Genomic DNA, 22,223 nt, shown 5'->3' with positions numbered 1-22,223 from the left:
CAATTGTACATAGTGTTTTTTAAAGAAATATATAGTATTTTTATTTAGGTACCTCCAAACTTGAATTCGTCTGTGTGAAACATTGTAAATGATACATGTCTCTTTTGAGTACCATCACAGTTGTACAGAGGTTGTCACTGGTTCTATTTTTCTACTGTTACTGATAAGCATGTAAGACTGACTTTATCCTACATATAGTTGGCATTTCAAATAAATGGCTTGTATAGAAAAAAAATGACAGGAAGGAAAAAATGTGGTATTATGTGAATAGTGAAATATGAGTTAGCCTTAAAAAAGAAAGAAATATTCTTATGGACTACAAATATGGATAAACCTTCTTGTCATTTTGTAAAATGACAGAAGGTACTCACAAAAACACAAATGCTGTGACATTCTACTTAGTAGGAAACTTATCCAGTCAAGCTCAATGAAAGTAGGGCGCTGGTTATCTGGGGCTGGGGAAAGAAGCCATGGGAACTATTACTTGGTGGGTGTGGAGTTTCAGTCATGAGCAGTGAGGGAGGGTACATCTACACTGTTTTACTTATACTTACTTTGCTGTATAGGATAAACATTGTTCTCCCTATTCTCAGATGAGAAAACTGAAGCCGAGACTTATCCAACAACATAAAAACAAAAACAAAAACAAACAAGAATGTCTAAGTGGTAGAACCAGTTCAGATCCATCTAACTATATTGTTGAGTTAGATATACAACAGATGAGTCTTGGAAAGTTAATCAGCACACACACACATAGATACAAATACACATACAAACACACACACACACACATACACGCTTCATGTCATCAAGTACATTGGTATGCAGATCTTAGGAATGATCAAACTACACAGTGTACTATAATATTCCAAGTCTCTACCTCATCTTAGCTGAAGCACCATGCGTTTGCCACTGGTCATGGGCACATAAAAACAACCCACTGGTCTTTACCTGGTTTGGTGTGCCAGTCCCAACCTCCAGCAATGTCTGGCTGGATATTCACAGCAGGCGTACTAGAAGCTGCAAATGGAGAGAAGATGGGTGAGAACAAGGTAGCTCAGAACCCTCTCTTCTGAGTTTGCACAGGACCATCTAGCCTGCAGAGCTCTGCACAGCTTCTACATAGCTAATGGATTCATTCTGCTGCCTGGGCTTTTACTCCACTCTGCAACAGGGATGTTTACTGTTTTCATCTGCGCACATTCACGAGAGCTTGGTAGAAGCCAGGGGCTTTTGCTGTTCATTCCTTGGCTCACCTTCATGTTAGCTCCGTATTCACTGACTTGGAATTGTAATTGTGAGAGTATCTGTCTTTGTTAAATGTTGAGTCCCTTGAATGCAAGAACTGCCTTATTCATCTTTGTACACCCCAGTTCTATACCTAGCATTCTGGGCCATGCGAAAAGAGGGAAATATCCTTAAGCTCAGTGTGGCTTCGCTCAGCACAGACAAGGTCACTGAGGCACAAACCACTCAGAACTGGTGCCCCGTTTTCTCCTTGGCTGTGGCATGGATTGAGAATGATGAGCCATTCAGAACACTAATTAGGCAAAAACTATGCACCGCCCACTATGCTGGTGGCAGATATGTGTCTACTGTCACTCAAAAAGAAACCTGCTAGAGCTTCAAGAGAGAGCACTCTGACCTCTCACAAAGTTCTGAGCAGAACTGAAATAAAATGTGCTGCTGGAGGAGAGAATCTCTCCCTAGGACTTTGCCCATAAAATTCAGTAGAATTCAGTCACTAAACTAGCATTACAAGTGGGATTGAAAACACACACAGATACACCCCATGAATATACGTGCCACACATATGCACACACACCACATATGCATCATGCACACACACCACATGTACATCACACACACATACCACACGTAAACACCATATACATATCCCACATATATACAACACACATGCACACAACACACATACACATACCACATATATACCACATACCACATATACACACCACACACACACAAACCACACACCCCTATATCCCACTTACACACAACACACACGTACATACCACATATACACCACACATGCACATCACATGTACATACACCACACACAGGCACATGCCCACATTCCACACAAACAAAGGCCCTAAGGCACCAGGACTGGCATTCTAAGGCTTCATAATCATCTGTCACATTTGCCTACCATCAACATATCTTGTACCTGCCCACCAGTTACTTAGTTTAAAAGCACACGCCATTACTCCATCACTAGGGATGACGGTTCTTTTCCTTTCTACTCTTCCCTGTTCCAGCTCAACAGTCACTCATGAAAAATAGACAGCTTTATCAACATTTGCTCTCTGGCTTCCTTTACATTCTGATGTCAAATCTGATGTTCATCAGGATGTAAAATGAAGAAAATGAGAGAGAGAGAGAGAGAGAGAGAGAGAGAGAGAGAGAGAGAGAGAGAGAGAGAGAGAGAGAGAGAGAGAGAGCTGAATTGCTGAAAAGGAGATAGATAGTAAGGAGGGAAACTGGGAAATGAGGTCCCAGGCATGAGGATGGTAGAGTAAATGGCGTCTACATAGGCCATGACTAGGGTACACAATGCTCTCTTATGTTGGGTGAAAGGAGGCATTATGAGTTCATAAATGACATGGATTACATGTAAATGAGAAAATAACAATACTAATCATCACCCCTACATTTGAAATTTGAAAAAATAGGATTCATAAATCAGTAAAATATGTTAATTTATCGAGCAGATAACACTAGTATTATTCTAATGAGTGACTGTGATAAAAGTATTAAGATACCTTGCATTCTTTCACTGCACAGAAAACTTTGGAACCTGGTGTTTGCTTTATACATAGAGCACATTTCACACCAGACTAACCCCATGCTGATTACTGTGTAGCCATGCACGGCTAGCAGCTATCATAATAGATGAGCACACACACACACACACACACACACACACACACACACACACACACAGCACTTAGTGTTGTCTTGTGGAAAACCACTCCACTATTCCACTGAGTGGAACAGAAAACCCTTTCTTACCATGCACTGTGGGGGAAGGACTTCTCGTGGGCTGCAGAAAGGGGTCACTAGAAGCACTGGATGTGTTCAGAAAGGAGCCCAACAAGTCCTGACCCGGTGGCTTAGCTGGAGCTCCAAAAGGGTCAAAGGTGGCACCTAGAAGACAAAGGGAAAATGCATTTCTTCATCCTGTCAGGTAATAGTTGTAATATTGAAGAGCTGCCACTATTACTTGGCCAGACACGTGAATGATGCTTGCATCCTGACTTCCCCAGACCTTCCTAGCCTCACGACGTTCTCTGGATCTAACAGTGGGTCCCACACAACAAGAATTAATCCACCTCTGTAGATGAAAGAGTCTGGATGTATTAGAAAAGCTATAACTCTAAATTAGGGCCCAATTAGCTTTTATAAATCCTTTCTGTGTGTATGCACTGTGTGTGTGTGCATGGTATGTGTACTGTGTTAATGTGTGTGTTTAGTGTATGTATGTGTGGTGTGTGTGTTAGTGTGTGGTGTAGGTGTGTGTGTAGTGTGTTAATGTGTGTGTGTGTGTAGTATATGTATGTGCTGTGTGTGTGTTAGTGTGTATGATGTGTGTGTGGTATGTGTATATATGTGTATGTGTAGTGTGTTAATGTGTGTGTGTAGTGTATGTGTGTTTAGGGTGTGATAGTGTGTGGTGTGTGTGTGTGTGTAATGTATATATGTGTAGTGTGTGTGTGTATTTGTGTGTACACCACACCACAAAGCACAGACATCTGTTTTCATCTTCTGCCTTGTTTGAGACAGTGTCATTTTTCTGCTGCATACATCAGGCTAGCTGGCCTTGAGCTCCTGGTTCATCTTCCTCTACTTCCCATCTCCTTGTAGAAGTACTGGAATTACAGGCATTCACCCTACATATCCAGTTTTTATGTGTGTTCTGGGGATTCAGACTCAGGGTCTGAAACTTGTGTGGCAAGCTCTTTTACTCAGTGAGCTATCTCCCCAAGCTAGCCTTTGAAATCTTGGTAAACCAAAACCAGAAAGTCATAGTCACAGAATACCCAAGAAAACAAGGTCAACACAGATGAATCCATGAGTTACCCAAACTGTGTATAGGCTACAGGGATTCAGTGACTAATGAGTGTTCATGTAAAAGGACTTAATGGGAAAATACCAGGCAGGGGACACTAGTATAAAGAAAAATAATAGAAAACCCCCTCATGGGATTAGGGATGTAGCTCAGTTGGTAGAGTATTTGCCTATCATACATGAAGCCTTGGGTTTGGTCCCCAACATCACATAAGACTAGGCATGGTGGCACATGCCCATAATCGCAGCATTTAGCAGGTGGAAATGGAAAGATCAGAAGTTTAAGGTCATCTTGGGCTACACAATGAATTCAAGCTCAGCTTGAGTTATGTAAGACCCATCTCCAAAGAGAAAGACAACCCCACTAAGTAGGCCTTGCTTGGACACTGTATAAAGTGACCTTCCGCTCACTTGAAAGCTAAAGGTAGAGTACACATGAGTGGTGAGATAAGTGGAGCTCTCAGCCTTTCTTGAGTCCAAGGGATGCCAGCATTGCTGACTCAGCTTGTTGGAGCTAGAGCAGCAGTCCTCAATCTGGGGGCCCTGGCCTCTTTGGAACCCTTTCACTGGAGTTGCCAAAGACCACCAGAAGACATGTTTGCATTATAATTCATAGCAGTAGCCAAATTACATTTATGAAGTAACAATGATAATAACTGTATGGTTGGGGGTCACCACAACATGAGGAACTGTATTAAAGGGTCGCAGCATTAGAAAAGTTGAGAACCACTGAGCTAGAGAGCTAAATAAGGGAACTAAGAAGGCAGGAAGCCCTGGTGGTCAGCAATAGTGAATCTTCTTGGGGCTATACTGCGTTACAGAGGTGACCTTGGGTCCTCAACTTCTCCCTGGCAAACAGAAGTGCTGTTATCTTCACTCATTCCTGGAGAAACTGAGGTTCAGAAGTTTGTTCTTGTTCAACTCCAGGAAACAGTTTAGGCTAGACTCGTGTTCAAATTTTCCAGCTCAAAACTCCAGATAACACCTACAAGCACTAGTCACGAAACGTGATGCCCATCACCCAGCCGCATGGAGACAACTGCCCTTTGTTGAGCAAGGAACAAAAATCTCCTTGAACTACCTAAAGTGAGATGTCACTTCCAAATCTGTAGGTACCAAGCTGATGACTGCTTGCTTCCTGAAGTGGGGCTGACCCATTCTAGAAATAGAGCCTGGGAACCAAATCAGCGAACAAACACTTCCCGCTGTCACGACGCGATGAGGCATGTGGCTCACAAGTTTACAGCTATGGCATCAGCGGCACAATGCTCTCCCAACACTTGTGGGGTTGTAATAGCAACACCTATACTGTTTCCAGCCATGTAATCCAGGATGCACGTCTCTTACCCAACTTAGTAGTCATGAGACCTCATCCTCTCTGACATAGAACACTGAAGTTTGTAGGGCAGCTGTAAAAGGACAACTGGTAAGCCCATTTGTTTCTAGGTTGAAGCTAATCAATGGAGAAAACATGGAAGATGTCTTAGGTTACTGGAGCACTTTTCATAGCCCCTTGCTTAAGAAATTCCCTAATAACCAAAAGGGAAGTGTAAATAGAGATGAAAACTCAAGAGTTAGTCTTTACCATTATGCCTATAAGTATTATCCCTAACTCAGAAAATTAAGAGGATTTTTGTTGTGTTGTTTTGGTTTTGAGGCAGGGTCTCACTGTGTTGCCCTGGCTGGCCTGGAACTCCCTATATAGAGTAGGCTGGCCTAAAAATCCCAGCACTCCACCTGCTGCTGCCTCCCAATTGCTGAGATTAAAGACGTGTGCTACCACACCTGGCCAAATTGAGTTTTTAACAAGGCTCCCCAGCCCGTTAAGTGATTCAAATGCTGGCCATTAATTCTAGACTTGGCATCCTTACTGTTTTCTTTTGGAGGGACAGAACACTGGAGCCACACATCTAGGACTGCCACTAACAGCTGGGCATGCTCATTGGCTTATCTATGATGTCACAGACAGAATTAACTAATGTCAAAGGTGCCTTCTAGCTCTGACATGGAACACACCAAGCAGCGTGGGACATGACGAGTTAAATTATCAAACATTCTTAGGATGGTTTGTCTTAAAACTCAGCCATGGAACACTGTGCTGTCTTCGATCTTGGGATTTTGTTTTCCCAAAAGACCTTTTCACCCATCCTTATGAATCAGTGCTGGAAGGAAGAAAGCAAAGCATAGAAGAAAAAGCCACGATGAAGGATGCAGGCGCTCACCAATCCAGCCACCACCAATCCAAACTCTGTGATTCTGATTCCCCTTCTCACAAAAGAGGCATCCAGCAGAACTTTGAAAGCCTCCAGGGCAGGTGAAGGATTAGTGTGGGGAAAGGGTTCCTATAGCATCCTCCTAGCCTAAGCGGTTGAGAGTCATATCTTTACGATTTCTAACACAGCAGCATCTTGGTTAACAGTGACAGTCACAGAGCTGGTTTGTGCTGGTCATTCAGAAGCTGTAGTGACTCTCTGGTACTCAGCCAGATCACCTTGCAAGCCTTAATGCTATGGCTGGCCAGGAAAAGGAAGAGTCACATCAGTGGTGGTATATCAAGTGAAACTAAGTATATATGGCTCACACGCCCTACAAAGACCAGCCACACTTCCCTCTGAAGACATGCCACTGGTCTGAGCCCCTCAAGCATATCCTGGTGTATTCAAACACTTCTCTGTATAGCCAGGATATATCCAGAAAACTAGAATGCATAGAAAGTATTACAGGAGGTCTGAGGAAAAGCTCTTTTTGAATCCGCACATCACGTTTGGACCCTGGCTCCATCCATTCCCAGCTGTTTGAACAAATGCTGCTAATTAAACTCTAAGCTTCCATTTCCTCAACTCTGACGTGGAGATAACGGTAGCATCTGTCTACTGGATTTTAAAAGAAGCGATGCATATTTAATCATGTATTCCATATCTGGGAAGTGATGGGTACCACATAAATACCAGCTGCTGTAGTAAATAATAGCTCATCCATCTCTATCTCCAAACAGAAGTAACTAAAGTGGACTCAAGGCTCAAGTCCCAAGAAGAGAAAACGAAGAGTATGGAGTTAAGTCAGATGATCAGGATGCCTGCTTCAAGACAGTGTCTTCTAGAAGTAAGAGGAAAGCTGCACCCGTGACATCTCAGTGATAGAGCTGGCTAAACAAGACCTGCTTAGTGACAGCACTGGGGGCATGCCAACACAAAGTTTCCAAAGCCCCACCCCTAGATGAAGAGCTGTGGATCAAGAGAGTACAAGTCCCAGACAGGTTATGCAATCCTAAGTAGTCAGCCCTAGACGCATATGAGCAACACTACAGGGACTCAGGAGCTTGATATACACGTAACAATAATGAGAAAGAAGAGATTATGAACGTCAGAGGTGAGTGAGGGAGACATGGGAGGAGTTGGAGGAGGGAGGGAGCAAGGGGGAAATGATGCAATATAGTATTCATATATAAAATATTCAAAAGGTAAACATTTAAATAAAAAAGTATGGAGCTTAAATACATCCCTATATCTTTCTACCAAAATGGACAATGTTTGTATTTCCCTTATGTTTTTTCAAGAAACTTTAAAAAAACAAAAAAGTTCAGCTTATTAAAGCATTTGAGGTCTACATGGTTGGCCCAGAAGTTATTCCTGAAATCTGAGATAGCAAAGAAATAGGAAGTTTACCTTCTCCCACTCTTAGGGTTGGCGATGCGGAGGCGGAGGTGGCGGCTCGCCGTGGTGTGGACTGCGCAGATGCCGGTCCACTAGGGTGAAACACATCTTCTACGCCGGCCTGTCCTGCCTGAGCAGGACCTGTAGCACCTCCACCCCCAAACAGGTCACTCAGCAGTTCAGAATTGCTGGGAGGAGCTGCCAGGGGAGAGAAGTTCGCGCTCACATCAGACCCTTCCAGGCCCAGAAGGTCCACCTCCTCTGGGGGAGGAGGCGCAGCTGGCTCCTGCTGCTTTTTGCCTGGCTTCTTGGCTCCGTGAGGCTTGTCACCTTCTGCATTGCCATGCGGGCTGGAGAGGGTCAGTAGCTCATCATCTGACTGCTCACTTTCCTGATTCACCAGGGCAGCATGGTCCTCCTCACAGCGTGATTTCTCTGATTTCTGATCTAAAGAGGGCCAATGTGCAAATAAATGATTACGTAACTGACTGCTGAGCCCGCTCAGGTTTGTTATATGTACATTGTTTCAGAAAGAGAAAATATATGCTACAGGTGTTATTAAGTGATATATTTTACATATCTTTGCAAAATGTAAAATCCTTAAGCAGATAAAAGACTACATCTGTGTTAAAACCTATGTTCATCCACAGAGATTCTTTCTTTTTAAAAAGATTTTGTTTTATGTGTATGTGTGAGTGCCTGTGTTGCATATGTCTGGACACCGTGTGCTTGGTGCCCCTAGAGACCACAAGAGGACATCAGATTCCCTGCAATTAGAGTTATAGACAATCCTCTGTAAAAGCATCACGTGCTCTTAACCACTAAGCCAACTCTTCAGACCCGTACAGAAATTATTTCTACATATTAACATGGCAGTGGGAAAAGAGTAATGTTTTATTAGAAGCCATTCCTATGAGAAAGAAGCAAGGTAAGGACCAAGAAAGAGGCTAGCGATCTATCTGCAAGCCATATCTGCCTGGCCTTCCAAGTCTGAGGAGCTTCCGTTCCATTTTTCAAAAGAAAACTTTGTAAACAAACCTTTGGATCCAAAGGAATCATAGGAATACTTTTTAACCTAACACTGAAAACATCTAGGAATGCTATGTTACAAACATCAGAAAAATCAAGAAACTGCTACAGAGGCCATCTCTGAAGCCGAACCCCTAACCCTAACCCCTTTCACATATAAAGTTTGAATTTTCGATTCTATACCACACTTTGCAGCTAACGCTTGCAGACTGCAAAGCAAGCATGGGCAGGGCGCATTAACTAGGGTGCCAATGGCTGTCTCCTCAAGATAGTAACATAAAGCGCTAGGTTAAGAAGGAATCTGGAAATGTGGGAGAAAATAGCACAGTGGTAGAGCCCTGTGTGGGCTAATGGTTGCTAAAGCAACTAGCAGAGATACGGGCCATAGTGACTTCCTTCGCCATGCCTGGCCAAGACCCATCCTGCCTTGCTGGAGCTAGAGGGCTTGAGACAATATCCAACTGCCCGTCTTTAGAATATCTGCCTGCAGCCGGGCGGGGTGGCGCACGCCTTTAATCCCAGCACTTGGGAGGCAGAGGCAGGCGGATTTCTGAGTTCGAGGCCAGCCTGGTCTACAGAGTGAGTTCCAGGACAGCCAGAACTATACAGAGAAATCCTGTCTCGGAAAAACAAAAACAAAAACAAAAACAAACAAACAAACAAAAATAGAATATCTGCCTGCAGGCAGGAACTCTTTGTTAGTCTTTCGGAGTTGTCAACAGCCTAAAGAGGGATCTTAGAATACGACACGCTTCATCAGTCTTGAAAGATGTGGCTTGGAAACACTGCAAATAAAGAAGGTAGAATTTCGCCTACATTGGCTTTCTGATCAGTCTGAGCACTCGTGGACCTGAAAGCAGGCAAGATGCCAATTTGAAAAACAGATGAATGGAAGCGTCAGAAATAAGGGAGAAAGGAGTCTTTCGTTGACACTGCTTCAAGAAGAGTTTGAATAATCCCAGACAACTTAACCACTTTATCATCTAATCATCCTAAGGGAAAGACTCTGCCATACCTTGCCAACAGAGAGAGGCAAAGAACCCTCCTTGCCCAACATTCCTGGGATGGTCTGGAGGGAGATCTGCTGGAGCCTGACCTGCAAGGCAAAAGGTCGCAGGCTCAACCAAACACAGTATGTAACGCAAAAGCTTCATTCTGAAAACCCAAACCATCCAAGACCCGTACCCCCTAAGGCCAGAGTATCCTGATGCTCCTGCTGAGAGGAGAAGAGGATGCTGGGGTTCACATCTTTTGTGCAGTAGTGCTCCCACGGTGGAGTTAAGTCGATCACTTTGTCTTGGGGCTGTACTTCTATATCCAGGGTCACTTGGAACAGCTGAGGATATTTTTCTGGTACATCACAGGCATCCAACTCAGGCCTAATGGAAAGAAAAACAGAAACAGTGCAGTCAGCGGGATGCTCAGCACAGGACCCAGCTCAAGCTGTCTCGAGTTCTGCTTGAAACCCACTTCTAGGTTGGCTCAGGTACTAACTAGGTGCTACTTTGCTATGCCTCAGTTTCCTCATATAGAGAAAAATGGAATAACACTCCTTCAATTTGGTGGACTCCTACGGAACATATTAGTAAAAGCACTGGGAGAAGCAGAGTTGATACATCTGGCTAGTATGCGCTGGCGTGGCTAAATGGGTCATCAAAATAGTGAGACAGGCCCTAAGACAGGCTGGCACCTTCTGAGCTAGAACTCCTGAATTCCTTCATCGCTTTCTGTCTCTTAGCTCCAGCAACTGTCCCCACCCACCACCCCAGATTCAGCCACCCCCTGAGATCTATAGCTACATTTTGTGATAGCATTTGTAGGTCCATATTCAGTGTAGCTGGATTCCCCAGAACCTCTTTTGGTACTACAGCCAGCCGCCTCTTGTGTGTGTGTGTTTGGGGGGGGGTCACTACTTATGCCATCCAAGAAATGAAACTATGCCATTTCTGTTGGAGATAGCTATCCACAAACACACAGGATCAAGGTCATCATCCTTTGTTCCCTAACATGGAACCTTAGACCTTTCTAGTTGGCTCACTGATCCATTTGCTCTTCTTAAGATCAACCACACTCAATGGAAAGGTTTTAAACACATGTAGCCACCGCTCTAAGTGGGGAAGCCACAGTGAACAGTGCGCAGCTCAGAACTCTGGCGACATGAGCATGCTAGTACAGACCCTCAGAGCTTTCCCGCCACGCTGGTGAAGACCTCAGGCACACACAGCACTTACTTGGTGAACTTTAAAACTGTTGTGTCCAACGGAATGAACCCAGAATGAAACTGGAGCTGGAATATCTGTGTGTTGGTCACCTAGAAATATGTGCAAGAAGTGTGGTCAGCAGGAGAAAGGGAGTCTACATTGAAGATTGTGTCTGTACCTTCTACTGCTTCTTTATCTGATTCTCATTAAATGACCTCGTAGGCTCGTTTCTAGCTTCTCTTCATGAGAGCAAGCCATTTCCTTACTCATCGTGATGTCCTGTGCTCTTCTGTATTCTTTCTTCCCAGGGACTCCTGCTCCAACCTGACAAACTCATCCTTCAAAGTCCCCCCCCCCCCAGTCTGTATGGCCACCACTACCTAAAAAAAAAAACTGTTGCAATGACAGAGCCCTGTCTATCATCTGATACAGCACAGTGGATATTCATATATTTGACTTGCCCCCTCTAGGGTCAGGTCTGTAAAGCTAAGAGTACAATCTTACTTTTTTTTGTTGATCTAAAACACCTAGGTAATAGACATAATGTATGTTCTTAGAAATATTTGACTAATTAAGATATAATTGCTTGTAACATCTTCCCCAATAGCCAAAAAGGAGAAATAACCTAAACAGGAAGAATTAATAAATATGGCATATCCATTCTGTGGAGTGTTGCTTAGCTATCTATAGGAATGGAATACGGCTACATGCTAAAACATAAATACACCTCCAACCTATTACATTGAGTAAAAAAAGCCAACCATAGGGGACCACATATTCTATGATTCCATTTATATGATATGTCCCCATATAAGCAAGTCTATAGAAACAGGAAAAAGATGCATGGTAATCAGGAGATGAGGAAGGAGGTGGGGATGGTTATTGACTGCTGATCGGTTCAAGATTTCTTTTAGTGGTGAAGAAAACATTTTTTAAATAAGATAATTCTAATACTAACAACACCTTTCATATACACTAAAATCACATTGGATTTGGGGAAGGCATTCTGGGAATTAAACTCAGGACATGAGGGTTGGTGGCAAGGACTTTTACCTGCTGAACCATCTTTTGGGGAAAAATTCTTAACTATACTCATACTTAGTTGAAAGCTCCCATATTATAGTGATCCCCTAACCACAGCACTGAAAAGAAAAAAAAAAAGACTCAGGTTCTCAAGAACATTGCTTGCTGAAAGTTATGATGCAAGAGAGTCTCCCCAGGACTATGTATAAGTCACAACCTGCCTCAATCTCCATGCCTTCCCACAGTGATAAGGAAGATGGACATCAACAAGCTGTAAGACTCCATTTCACTCCAAACTCACATGTCAATCAAGCCGAAAGTGTTACAGAGAAAAGACTCAGTAATACTTATGCTACAAACTCAGAAGAGCTCACAGTCCAAGTCCTCCTGAAAGCTGACCTTAGCCTGCAGCCGGCTCCCGATGGTTGACCGCAAGTGGTACATGGAGACGATGACGTCACCTTGGACTGTGATGTTCAGAGGGATGAAGATTTTCCCATCTTGGACACGGTATTCTCTTTAAACGGAGATCAGAAGAGACCATGAGAGTGTCCAGTCTGGTACAATCACAGACACAGGAATATTCCTCTATGGCTCTAAGGGACCTGCACACCCAGACTTAGACAAGAAACTCCTTCCTATCTTGTGCGAGAGTAGGAATGTTGGTAGTATGGACTGGCTGCAGACTTTTTCTGGGCTGGTAGAGCACTGACACAACAATGTAGGCCTTCTCTCTCCATCCAGTCTGGACTTCTAATCACATCTTGTTTTCTTCAAACAACCATGCCCCCCTACAGTCACCTTTTCTTGACTTTAACAGTAAATTCCAACCAAGGTCAGAACAGAAACTAAAAAGTCATACTTTCTGGGAGTCTAGACCACTGACTCCTAAATCAACCTATTGCCAACTAAGTCTGTGCTGTGTTATCAGCTACCCCCTTATCTCCTAAAATCCAAGCACCTCCCACGGGTGCCTGTTCATCTTTGTAGATCATATAAGTACTTTTTTTTTTTTTTTTTTTTTTTTTTGGTTTTTCAAGACAGGGTTTCTCTGTATAGCCCTGGCTTTCCTGGAACTCACTCTGTAGACCAGGCTGGTCTTGAACTCAGAAATCTGCCTGCCTCTGCCTCCCAAGTGCTGGGATTAAAGGCGTGCACCACCACTGCCTGGCTATAAGTACTTTTAAATACATCATCTCTATAGCAGTTTGAATGAGACTGGCTCTCATAGGCTCATATATTTCAATAGTTTGGTTCCTCCATTGGTAGAACTGTTTGGGAAGAATTAAGAGGTCTGGACTTTTTGAAGGAGATGCATTACTAGGGGTGGGCTTAAGTCTTCAAAGACCCACACCACTCTTAGCTCTTTCTACTTCTTGGTCATTGTGTCAAGATGTAAGCTCTCAGCTACTCTACCAATACCATGCCTGCCTCAATGCCCTCATGCTTCCACATATGGTCATAGACTCAGCCTCTGAAACTGTAGGTTCCCAATAAATCTTTTTTCTATACATTGGTCACAGTGTCTTATCACATCAATTCAAAAGTAACTAAACCATCTACCCAAATCACAAAGTCTCTTTCAAATGTGCAGGTCCTCTGCGCCCACCTCTCTCTCCTCATCCAGGACACCTCAAACACTGTCCTTCAGAACACAGTACCACTGTGTATAAAGGAGACAAATCCTTGGATTAGCTGTGTTCATCTTTGATTAAACATATGTTGAGCTTTAAAAAAAAAAAAAACCCTTCACAGAGATAAGCAGGAAGAATGCAATTCACACAGGAATTAAATATGCAAGAAGAGAAGAGAAAAACATGGCAACTTACTTCATTCGTTCAAAGTCTGTGCATGTTGAATATATTTTAGTTTCTCCAATCAGAACGTCACAGTAAGGGCGGCACCCATTCCTCTGTTTATTGAAGAAGGGAACTGGGCTGACAGTGATTGCCTTGATCGTGAGCGGCTTGAAGTGAGGGCGGTAGGGCTTATCTGCAAGTAGGTCGCACATGTAGCCTAAGTACCTGAAACAGAAGACTGCCATTTTATGAGCCCATCACAGCAGGAGGATTGACAGTGTCTGCGGTGAAGTTTGTCCTTGCAAATTAAATTGCAATAGAAATGTACTCTGCACATTCCTATCATAAACTACCACAGGGGAATGCAGACAATTAGGACAGCTTGTACGTCAGAGCTGGAGCCATGCCTCGGTCGGTGTGAGCACCTGCTGCTCTCAGAGGACCCAGGGTTTGGTCCCCAGCACCCACTTGGTTGCTCACCCAGTCTGTAACTTCAGTTCCAAGTGGATCTGACACCTCTTTTTCTGGCCTCACAGGCACCAGGCATGCATGTGTAGTACTTACATACATGTAGGCAAAACACCCATATACATAACATAAAAATAAGTAAATCTTGTTTTAAATGAGAGAGAGCTTGTTTCCACTGACATGCTGAGCTAGCAGCAAGGTGTGTGTTCAGTCAAAAGCTTGTGGGAACACTTCACTAGCCTGATATTTGAGCATCTACTTCTATTAAATCTAGCAGATTAAGCATGTCAGCAAAAGGCAGAGTTGGATAAACTTTAGAATTTATTATCCAAAATTTGAATTTTATCCAAAGATGTAAGAAGATGAAATTTAAGTAAGAACAGAGAAACTAATTATAACTCTAAGAAAGAAAATTAATCAGGTACCTAAAATGGGCTTCCTTTTAAAGCCATTGCACATTTTCTATTTTAGCCTATATTGATTATAGTCTTATATCTTAGTCATAGAAAAAAATAAGCTTTAAAACATCTATTCTCTTTATTTTTTGCATTTTTATATAGTAATCACCAGTGTGTGTGTGTGTGTGTGTGTAGCTCTGGCTGTCCTGGGAACTTGCTCTGTAGATCAGGCTGGTCTCAGATTTATAGAGATCCCCCTGCCTCTGCCTACCAAGTGCTGGGATTAAAGGTGTGTGCCTCCATGCCCAACCACCAGCACATCTTAATAAAGACCTACAGCATGAAACTGTTAGGCACTGGGAGCTGTGCTGGGGAGAATGGTCAAGCTGTGTTCAGTGGGTTTTCAAACTGGTGCTTAGCACAGCACAGCCTTGGCTCAGTTCTCCTGTTTCCTCTCCTTTTAAATGAAGAAAGCAGGACAGGATGTAGAGGTGGCTCACCCTTTAATCCTAGTACCTAGGAGACAGAGGCAGCAAGATCTCTGTGAGTTTGAAGTTAGCCTGGTCTACAGAGTTAGTTAAAGGACAGCCAGGTTTACACACAGAGAAACCCTGTCTCGAAAAAAAAAAAAAAAAAGTAAACCAAGGCATTCTTTAAAATTCCCTTTTAGTTTTAATCACAGACTTTCAAATGAAGGTTCATTGACTTGTGTGAAAACCCAACATTCTCACCCATTTTAATTGTCATCATAGTTCAGGATAACACCAACCAATTAGAATCTAAAAGAGAGCTCCCATGAGGCCAACCTTCCATAACACCGGGGTACTACATAAACCACACATGTGCCAGTCAGACGCCTCCATCACTGTACCTCCTGTGGGACGGAGAGAGCCCAATTCCTGGTCGCTTTGCGTAGAGTAATCGAACAGCAGGGCCAGGCGTAGAGTAGAGATTACAGAAAATGAACATAGCACCAACCAGAATTGACGATGCGGCCCGTCCATCCTGTCAAGGAAGACCCACAAACTCATCAGAAACATCGATTGCAGGGAAAGCCAGTTCGCAGAGAAGAGAGAGAGAACAGAGGGAACCCTCCTAATTGCAGGTTTCCTTTTACTTTAGAATTGTTCATTTCAAAACCAAAAAAAAATCTGTCCCTGCCGTGAAATCACAAAGCAGCGAGGAAAAACTTTTATAAGAGTGACCCTGTAATTACCCAAGAAGCTCAGGAAAATAAATTCCACTTGCATATATTTGCTGAGAAATAGCTGGTGGTCCTGAGTGATATAAGAAAGCAGGCTGAACAAGCCAGGAAGCCAGGCAGGAAAGAGCGCACCCTTCATGGCCTCTGCATTCACTCATGACTCCAGGTTCCTGCCCTGTTTGAATTCCTGCCTTGACTTCCTTTGGTGATGGACTGTGATATAGAACTAACAGTAACTAGAAATAAACCCTTCCCTCCCCAAGTTGCTATTCATCATGGTGTGTTATCACAGCAGCACAAACTCCAAGGTAAACAGTTATGTTTAGTTATTTTAGAACTAGTTACATGGTCATCTTATGTTTCACACTGTTAAACAACCAAGCAGGTTTTGTCTCAAAGCACTTGTGTGTGAGTGTGCACATGCACTCACATGCACACATGCACATACAGGGACCTACAGAGGCCACAAGCGGTCCAGGTGCCTAGAGCTAGTTATAGACCGTTGTGATGTGGGTGCTTGGAGCCAAACTCCAGTGCTCTGGAAGCACCCATCTTCTTAACCACTGAGCCGTCTCTCCAGCACATTATTAAGAACTTTTAAAATCCAGGTTCATTCTGGGATCATCCCAATTCTGAGAGAGCTGATAAAGCTTGCTTTCCATATCGTCATCATAGCTGACGATTCTTTTTTAAACATAACCAAGCGAAGCTTTCAGCCATGAGGATGTTGATCTATTCACCACTCCAAGCAGATATTGAGCTATAACCCAACTGAAAATTAAATAAACAACCTGTCCCTGCTTACTCCATCGTAGCCATCGTGGAACTCTCAAGTAGGAACCCTGTAAACTTTCCCAATTAGTCTACTTGCCTCGCTGCAAAATGTCTCCTTCCTTTGGTCCTTGTGCTCAGCTGAGCCCGTGGGTTTTTTTTTTTCCCTAAGACTTTTAAGTTATATATAGTGATTCATTTGACTTATTCCTGAAGACCCATATTTTACAGGTTGGCGGAGGCGGGGGAGGGGGGAAGGTCCATGGCTTCCTTGGCTCCTCTTCTTTGTGTTTTCTCATAGAAGACAGGGATCCATAGCTATTTCTCCACATGCTGTCAGAAATTTGTCACAGAATTTAGGTCCTGAAAATGGGCTAATTTGGGCACTGCAAGCCTATATATTCTACTATCTCAATGCCTGCCAACTTCATTTCATCAGCTGTCCCTACTAGCCTGACATCTGTCCCCTGCAAAAAGACAGAGTAAAGGGTTTGAACTATATACTACATGCCCTGAGACTTTCCTATCCCTGCTCTGAACACAGAAAGGGGGCTTTGGGGTAAGAAACACTTTCCTGATTCATCATTCTTTCCAGAACATGCCTCATTACCATTCTTTTTCTTCCAGTACTTTTTTTTATTAGATATTTTCTTTATTTACATGTTTCATTGCCATTCTTTTTTTTTTTAGATTTATTTTTATTTATTTTATGTGTATGAGTACACTGTAGCTGTACAGATGGCCATGAGGCTTCTGGGAATTTAACTTAGGACCTCTGCCGGCCCTGCTTGCTCAGGCCTGCTCACTCGCTCCGGTCAGCTCGCTCACTCCAGCTCCAATTGCTCAGGCCCCGCTTGCTCCAGTGTAATTCACTGTAGCTGTCTTCAGACAAACCAGAAGAGGGCATCAGATCTCATTACGGATGGTTGTGAGCCACCATGTGGATGCTGGGATCCGAACTCAGGACCTTCAGAAGAGCAGTCAGTACTCTAACCCGCTGAGCCATCTCACCAGTCCCCTCATTGCCATTCTTAATCATAACTCTTAGATGTGTGTCTGTTCATTTTATCTATTCATGGGCCTTTTTAAAAAAATATTACTTTTTATTAATAATGAGCTCTATGCTCATTATTTTAAATACATCTATGATATACACAGGAAGGCACTGAAGGGCTAGTGCATAGCTTCCATTCTTTTTCCCAGACAGGTCAAGGCCATCTGGCTCATCGTACATGGCCTTTTGTAAGGCTAAGAACATCCTGACAGACAACAGTCCTTGGTCAATCTCTTTTTCTTCCTCTTTACAGAGCTTTCACCTCTCCCCCTTAGTATTTACTTATACCTCACATCCTTGGAACTGTCTGCATTTAAGTTCAACAAGAAATGGCGCCAATGGGAAAGATGATGGCTCTGTCTCCAAACATAGCTATTCATTTGATGCTGCCTGGGAAGACTCCATGCCTCAGGAAGAAAGGATTTCACGCCTCAGGAAGTCAGGAGGATACTCTGAGGGTCGTAGCTGCTCATAACTAGCCAGCAGTTTCTGGAATAGGTGCCAGACTGCAGCCCAAGCCTTTCATAATGGTAGCAGCCGGCCTGCGCCTCCCCTACACGCTCATCATCGGCCTCTAATGTTCTCCATGTGGCTTCATTATGATCACACAGGTAGGATGCTTGAAGCCTGATCCTGCAGCCAAGTCCAGCCGAGACAGGATATCCACTAAGCCAGGTTCTTTCATGGCATCTTTTTAAAAGATTATTATTTTTTGTATGCACGGATGTTTTGCCTGAATATATATTTGCATACCACATGACTGGTACCTAAGTCGGGAGAGGATATTGGCTCCTAGTTACAAGCAGTTATAAGCCAGCAGACATGGATTAGGAGAAATACACTTGGGTCTTCTGTAGGAGAGGAAGTACTCCTAGCCACCGAGACATCTCTCCAGCCCCTCTTCGTGGCTTTCTAGAGCTTGCACATGATGACAGAGAGCCTGGATGGTTTGGGTGGCCAACAGTGTGCTTTTACTTTGGACTGTAGTGAGGATGGCAATCAAATTCCCAGATGAATGCACAAAGCCTTCAATTTTTGAATCATGATTGCAGTATGAGAGCTGGAAAGCCTCTAACCTCTCCAAACTTTTGATTGATCAATTGATTGACTGATGATTGATTGATTTTCAAGACAATGTTTCTCTGATAGCCCTGGCTGTCCTGGAACTAGCTCTTGTAGAGCAGGCTGACCTTGAATTCACAGTGATCTACCTGCCTCTGCTTTGCAAGTGCTGGAACTAAAGGCTTGTACCACCACTGCCTGGCTCCATCTCTCTAAACTTTTAGAAAAAAAATTAAGTTAAAATCCTCATTACACTTAAGACTGCCTAGGCCTAAAATCAAGCTGTTCTTCAGGGGATAGATTGTGCCCCTGAAAGGCAAGCCCTGCCCCGTGGCATTTAATGCAGGTGGTCCATGAAACTACTCCACAGGGGGGATAAATGTCACTTTCGCTTAATTTTATTTAAACACAAATAGTGAAGAAAATTAAATACATTTGAATCCATCTTATCCATCTGACCCTACATGCTTACAGATACCAAGTGTTTTGCATTCTTGCCAAGAACTTGGGAGTTGAAACAGAAATATAAAAAAAACTTCTTCAACTGTCTCCTCTGTTCTAGCCAGCTGGCTCTTAAGGAGGGGAAAGTCATCCTGGAGGCCCTTGGAGCAAAGCAAAAGAACAAACCATGACAAGAACTGACTGACGTTTGAAGACAGAACAATTTCCAGTGCTTCTGCTCAACTCCATGCGTTCACGTATACAGCCACTTGCTCAGATCTTTGGGGTATCATGTGGTTGTTGGGAACTGAACTCAGGACCTCTGGATGAGCAGTCAGTGCTCTTAAATGCTGAGCCATCTCTCCAGCCTTGCTTAGATCTTTGGTGTTAAAGTTCAATGGCAGTTTCTTTCTGCAAGAGGACAGTCCGGTGGGAAATGGGCAGGGAGTGACCAGAGGTGATGCCATGTATTCAGTGCCACAGGTGATATTTAGATACACAGTGGAAATGTATGTGCTATGAAAAATACTCAAGAGTTGGAAGGATTGTGCTGAAAGTTGAGTTTTAAGGGACAGGTAAGAGGCTTGAGAGGAAAGGCTGGGGAAGGGGCTGCAGGAAACACAAGCCAAAGACCTCTCCATCCCTTCAGGAATCATTTGGAAATAGAGTTGGTCCATGAAACAGGGTGGATAAATGTCCCTTTCTTTTATTTTCATTTAAGCATAAGTAGTTAAAGAAAATTAAATACATTTATATCCATTTTATCCATACAAAGCTTAGTGCATTTTTACCCATGTACCCAACCCTTTTTCCTACCTCTTTATGACATGCAGCACATTAGAACCCCTGTAGTAATGAGCCTGCGAACACAGACCTCTCCCACTCTTACTCAAACACCAAAGCAAGAATAAAGTCAGGTACCGTGGTCACACCTGTAATCCCATCACCTGGGAAACTGAGGCAGGAAGATGGCCACAAATTCAGGACCTGCCTGGACTACACAGTATGAATTCATCTCAAAACAAAATAAAACACCACCAAGAATAATAAATTCTTCCTTTAATAATTTTCCTTTAGGGGGGTAAGGGGAAAAAGCCAAAAAATGAGAAGATAGTTTTTAACACTAATATATCATTTCTTTTCTTCCACCATTTTTATCTGCCTGGCATTGCTTTACCTCTAAGTAGAGTCTTAGTAAATGCTGCTAAACTCAGGTGTTACCCTTCTGGACACAGCAAGGTCCATATTTCAGAAGCAGAAGGAACAAAGATCACTCACCAAGCAGTGGACAACACAGACATTTTTGGGATTCTGTAGCAGCCAGTTATACATATTCCGACACACGGCAAACAAGTTGTGTAGACTTGGAGCCTGCCTGATGGGCCAACTGCACTCTGAGACCTAAGGAGTGGAGACAGAAAATTACTCCTCCCACCAATTCATTCCCATAAGCACATGCCACATAGAATTTCTGGAAGCAGTATCCTGTCATTTCTCCATGTATGGAACAGGATCTAAATGCAGAAAGACAAACGATGCAATAATTTGTTAAGATCTCCATAATCATGAACCACATCAACCTTCTAGAAGTGGCACTGTGTCACCCTTTGACACAGACAGCTGGAAGTGGAAGAAAGGTCTAAATACAGAAAGAGGAAGAGTTTCACACCACCAGTTCTGTAATTCAGGGTTTCAGCTCATAGCCCAGGCTAACCTTATATCCACTATCTTCCTGCCTCAGCCTCCTAAGAAATAGGATTATAAGTGGGAGAGCCTGGCTTAACATAGCATTAGTTTTGTTTGTTTGTTGTTTTAATGAAAGACCTCCTTTCTCCTGAAGATATAAAAACACTTAAAAATACACTTTAAATTAACTTGATCATTTATGCTAATGCTTGGATTTTTTAAATTGCCTTAGGTAGCACAGAATTCAATTTCTAGTACTCTTCTTCTAGATGTTTCTTATAAACTCTGTAGTCTCTACGTCTCAGCTCTCCTGATACCATGAATAGCCCTGCAGAGGGAGCCAGGGGTGGCTTGTATGTCAGTTTTCTTGGTAGGGGAACTACTTCCCACCTTCCTTTAATATATGCATTTGACAAGTTAGAGACCCACTAGAATACTTGTCCTCATCTGTTTGACAATCAAAAAAGACTAGTATTGATTAGATGACAATTTTGGTCATGAGAAATTTTTACTTTCAAAGCTAAGTTATCTATATAGCCACACTGCTAAGCGCAGGTCTTTTGAGCATTATCCATTTGAGCATGATCCATTCATTAGCTTTGGCGGCACTGGCTGGATGAACAACTGTCACACTGTGCAGGGCGCATGCCCTGACTGACTACACATTCACTAATCTATCTAATAATATGAAGGTTATACTTGGGTAGACTTTACCTCTTTAACCCATTCTCTCCTCATAAAATGTGGTGGATGGGACCTCCTTCCACAGCTGTTGGTATTACAGGAGAATCGACTGCCAAGGCTTAGTTTGTATCTGACACACATAAACAGATCCAAAACATGCTAGAAGTTATCCTTATTTAACTAAGTCATTGCCAATGCAAAGCTCTGAGGTCCACAGGAGGCCTTAAGAAGATCTGAGAGGACTGGGGAGATGGGTCAGTAGGTAAAGTGTTTGCTAGCAAGAATGAAGACCAGAAATTGGATCTCAAAACTACTGATGAGGCATTGTAGCACTCACTCAGGAGACAAAGCTCCTGGGCCAGCTAGCTAGTGAGCTTCTGGTTCATTATGAAACTCTTCACTGGGCTGGCGAGATGGCTCAGTGAGTAAGAGCACTGACTGCTCTTCCGAAGGTCCTGAGTTCAGATCCCAGCAACTACATGGTGGCTCACAAGCACCCGTAATGAGATCTGATGCCCTCTTCTGGTGTGTCTGAAAACAGCTACAGTGAATTATGCTGGAGCAAGCGGGGCCAGAGCAAGTGGAGTGAGGCAAGCGGGGCTGGCAGAGGTCCTGAGTTCAATTCCCAGCAGCCACACACATGATAGCTCACGGCCATCTG

At 43.3% G+C, this 22,223-nt stretch overlaps 1 protein-coding gene and 1 long non-coding RNA gene across 8 annotated transcripts in view; one reads left to right on the top strand and one right to left on the bottom strand.

Moving 5' to 3' along the window:
* Positions 1–22,223, bottom strand: part of Dnajc6 (DnaJ heat shock protein family (Hsp40) member C6) — a 157,310-nt gene that overhangs the window by 19,790 nt on the left and 115,297 nt on the right. For all 6 annotated transcript variants that reach the window (XM_031377954.1, XM_031377958.1, XM_031377957.1 and 3 more), the window contains 10 exons: positions 20,471–20,593; positions 15,532–15,665; positions 13,825–14,019; positions 12,395–12,512; positions 11,003–11,082; positions 9,957–10,150; positions 9,787–9,867; positions 7,755–8,189; positions 3,034–3,168; positions 952–1,020 (listed from right to left, as the gene is read on the bottom strand). In XM_031377954.1, the coding sequence (XP_031233814.1) occupies positions 952–1,020; positions 3,034–3,168; positions 7,755–8,189; positions 9,787–9,867; positions 9,957–10,150; positions 11,003–11,082; positions 12,395–12,512; positions 13,825–14,019; positions 15,532–15,665; positions 20,471–20,593 (1,564 nt within the window). The remainder of the gene's footprint in view (positions 1–951; positions 1,021–3,033; positions 3,169–7,754; positions 8,190–9,786; positions 9,868–9,956; positions 10,151–11,002; positions 11,083–12,394; positions 12,513–13,824; positions 14,020–15,531; positions 15,666–20,470; positions 20,594–22,223) is intronic.
* LOC116096302 lies at positions 5,990–8,230 on the top strand. 2 transcript variants are annotated; one of them, XR_004120946.1, is made up of 3 exons: positions 5,990–6,403; positions 7,085–7,458; positions 7,771–8,230. It is a non-coding gene; the product is annotated as an uncharacterized LOC116096302 (long non-coding RNA). The 2 variants fall into 2 exon arrangements; XR_004120945.1 differs by having other exon boundaries at positions 5,996–7,458.

The sequence above is a fragment of the Mastomys coucha genome, unplaced genomic scaffold (assembly GCF_008632895.1).
Source record: "Mastomys coucha isolate ucsf_1 unplaced genomic scaffold, UCSF_Mcou_1 pScaffold18, whole genome shotgun sequence".
NCBI classification, from domain to species: domain Eukaryota; kingdom Metazoa; phylum Chordata; class Mammalia; order Rodentia; family Muridae; genus Mastomys; species Mastomys coucha.
Note: the sequence above shows the minus strand (reverse complement) of the source record. Positions and strands in the feature narration are given on the sequence as shown.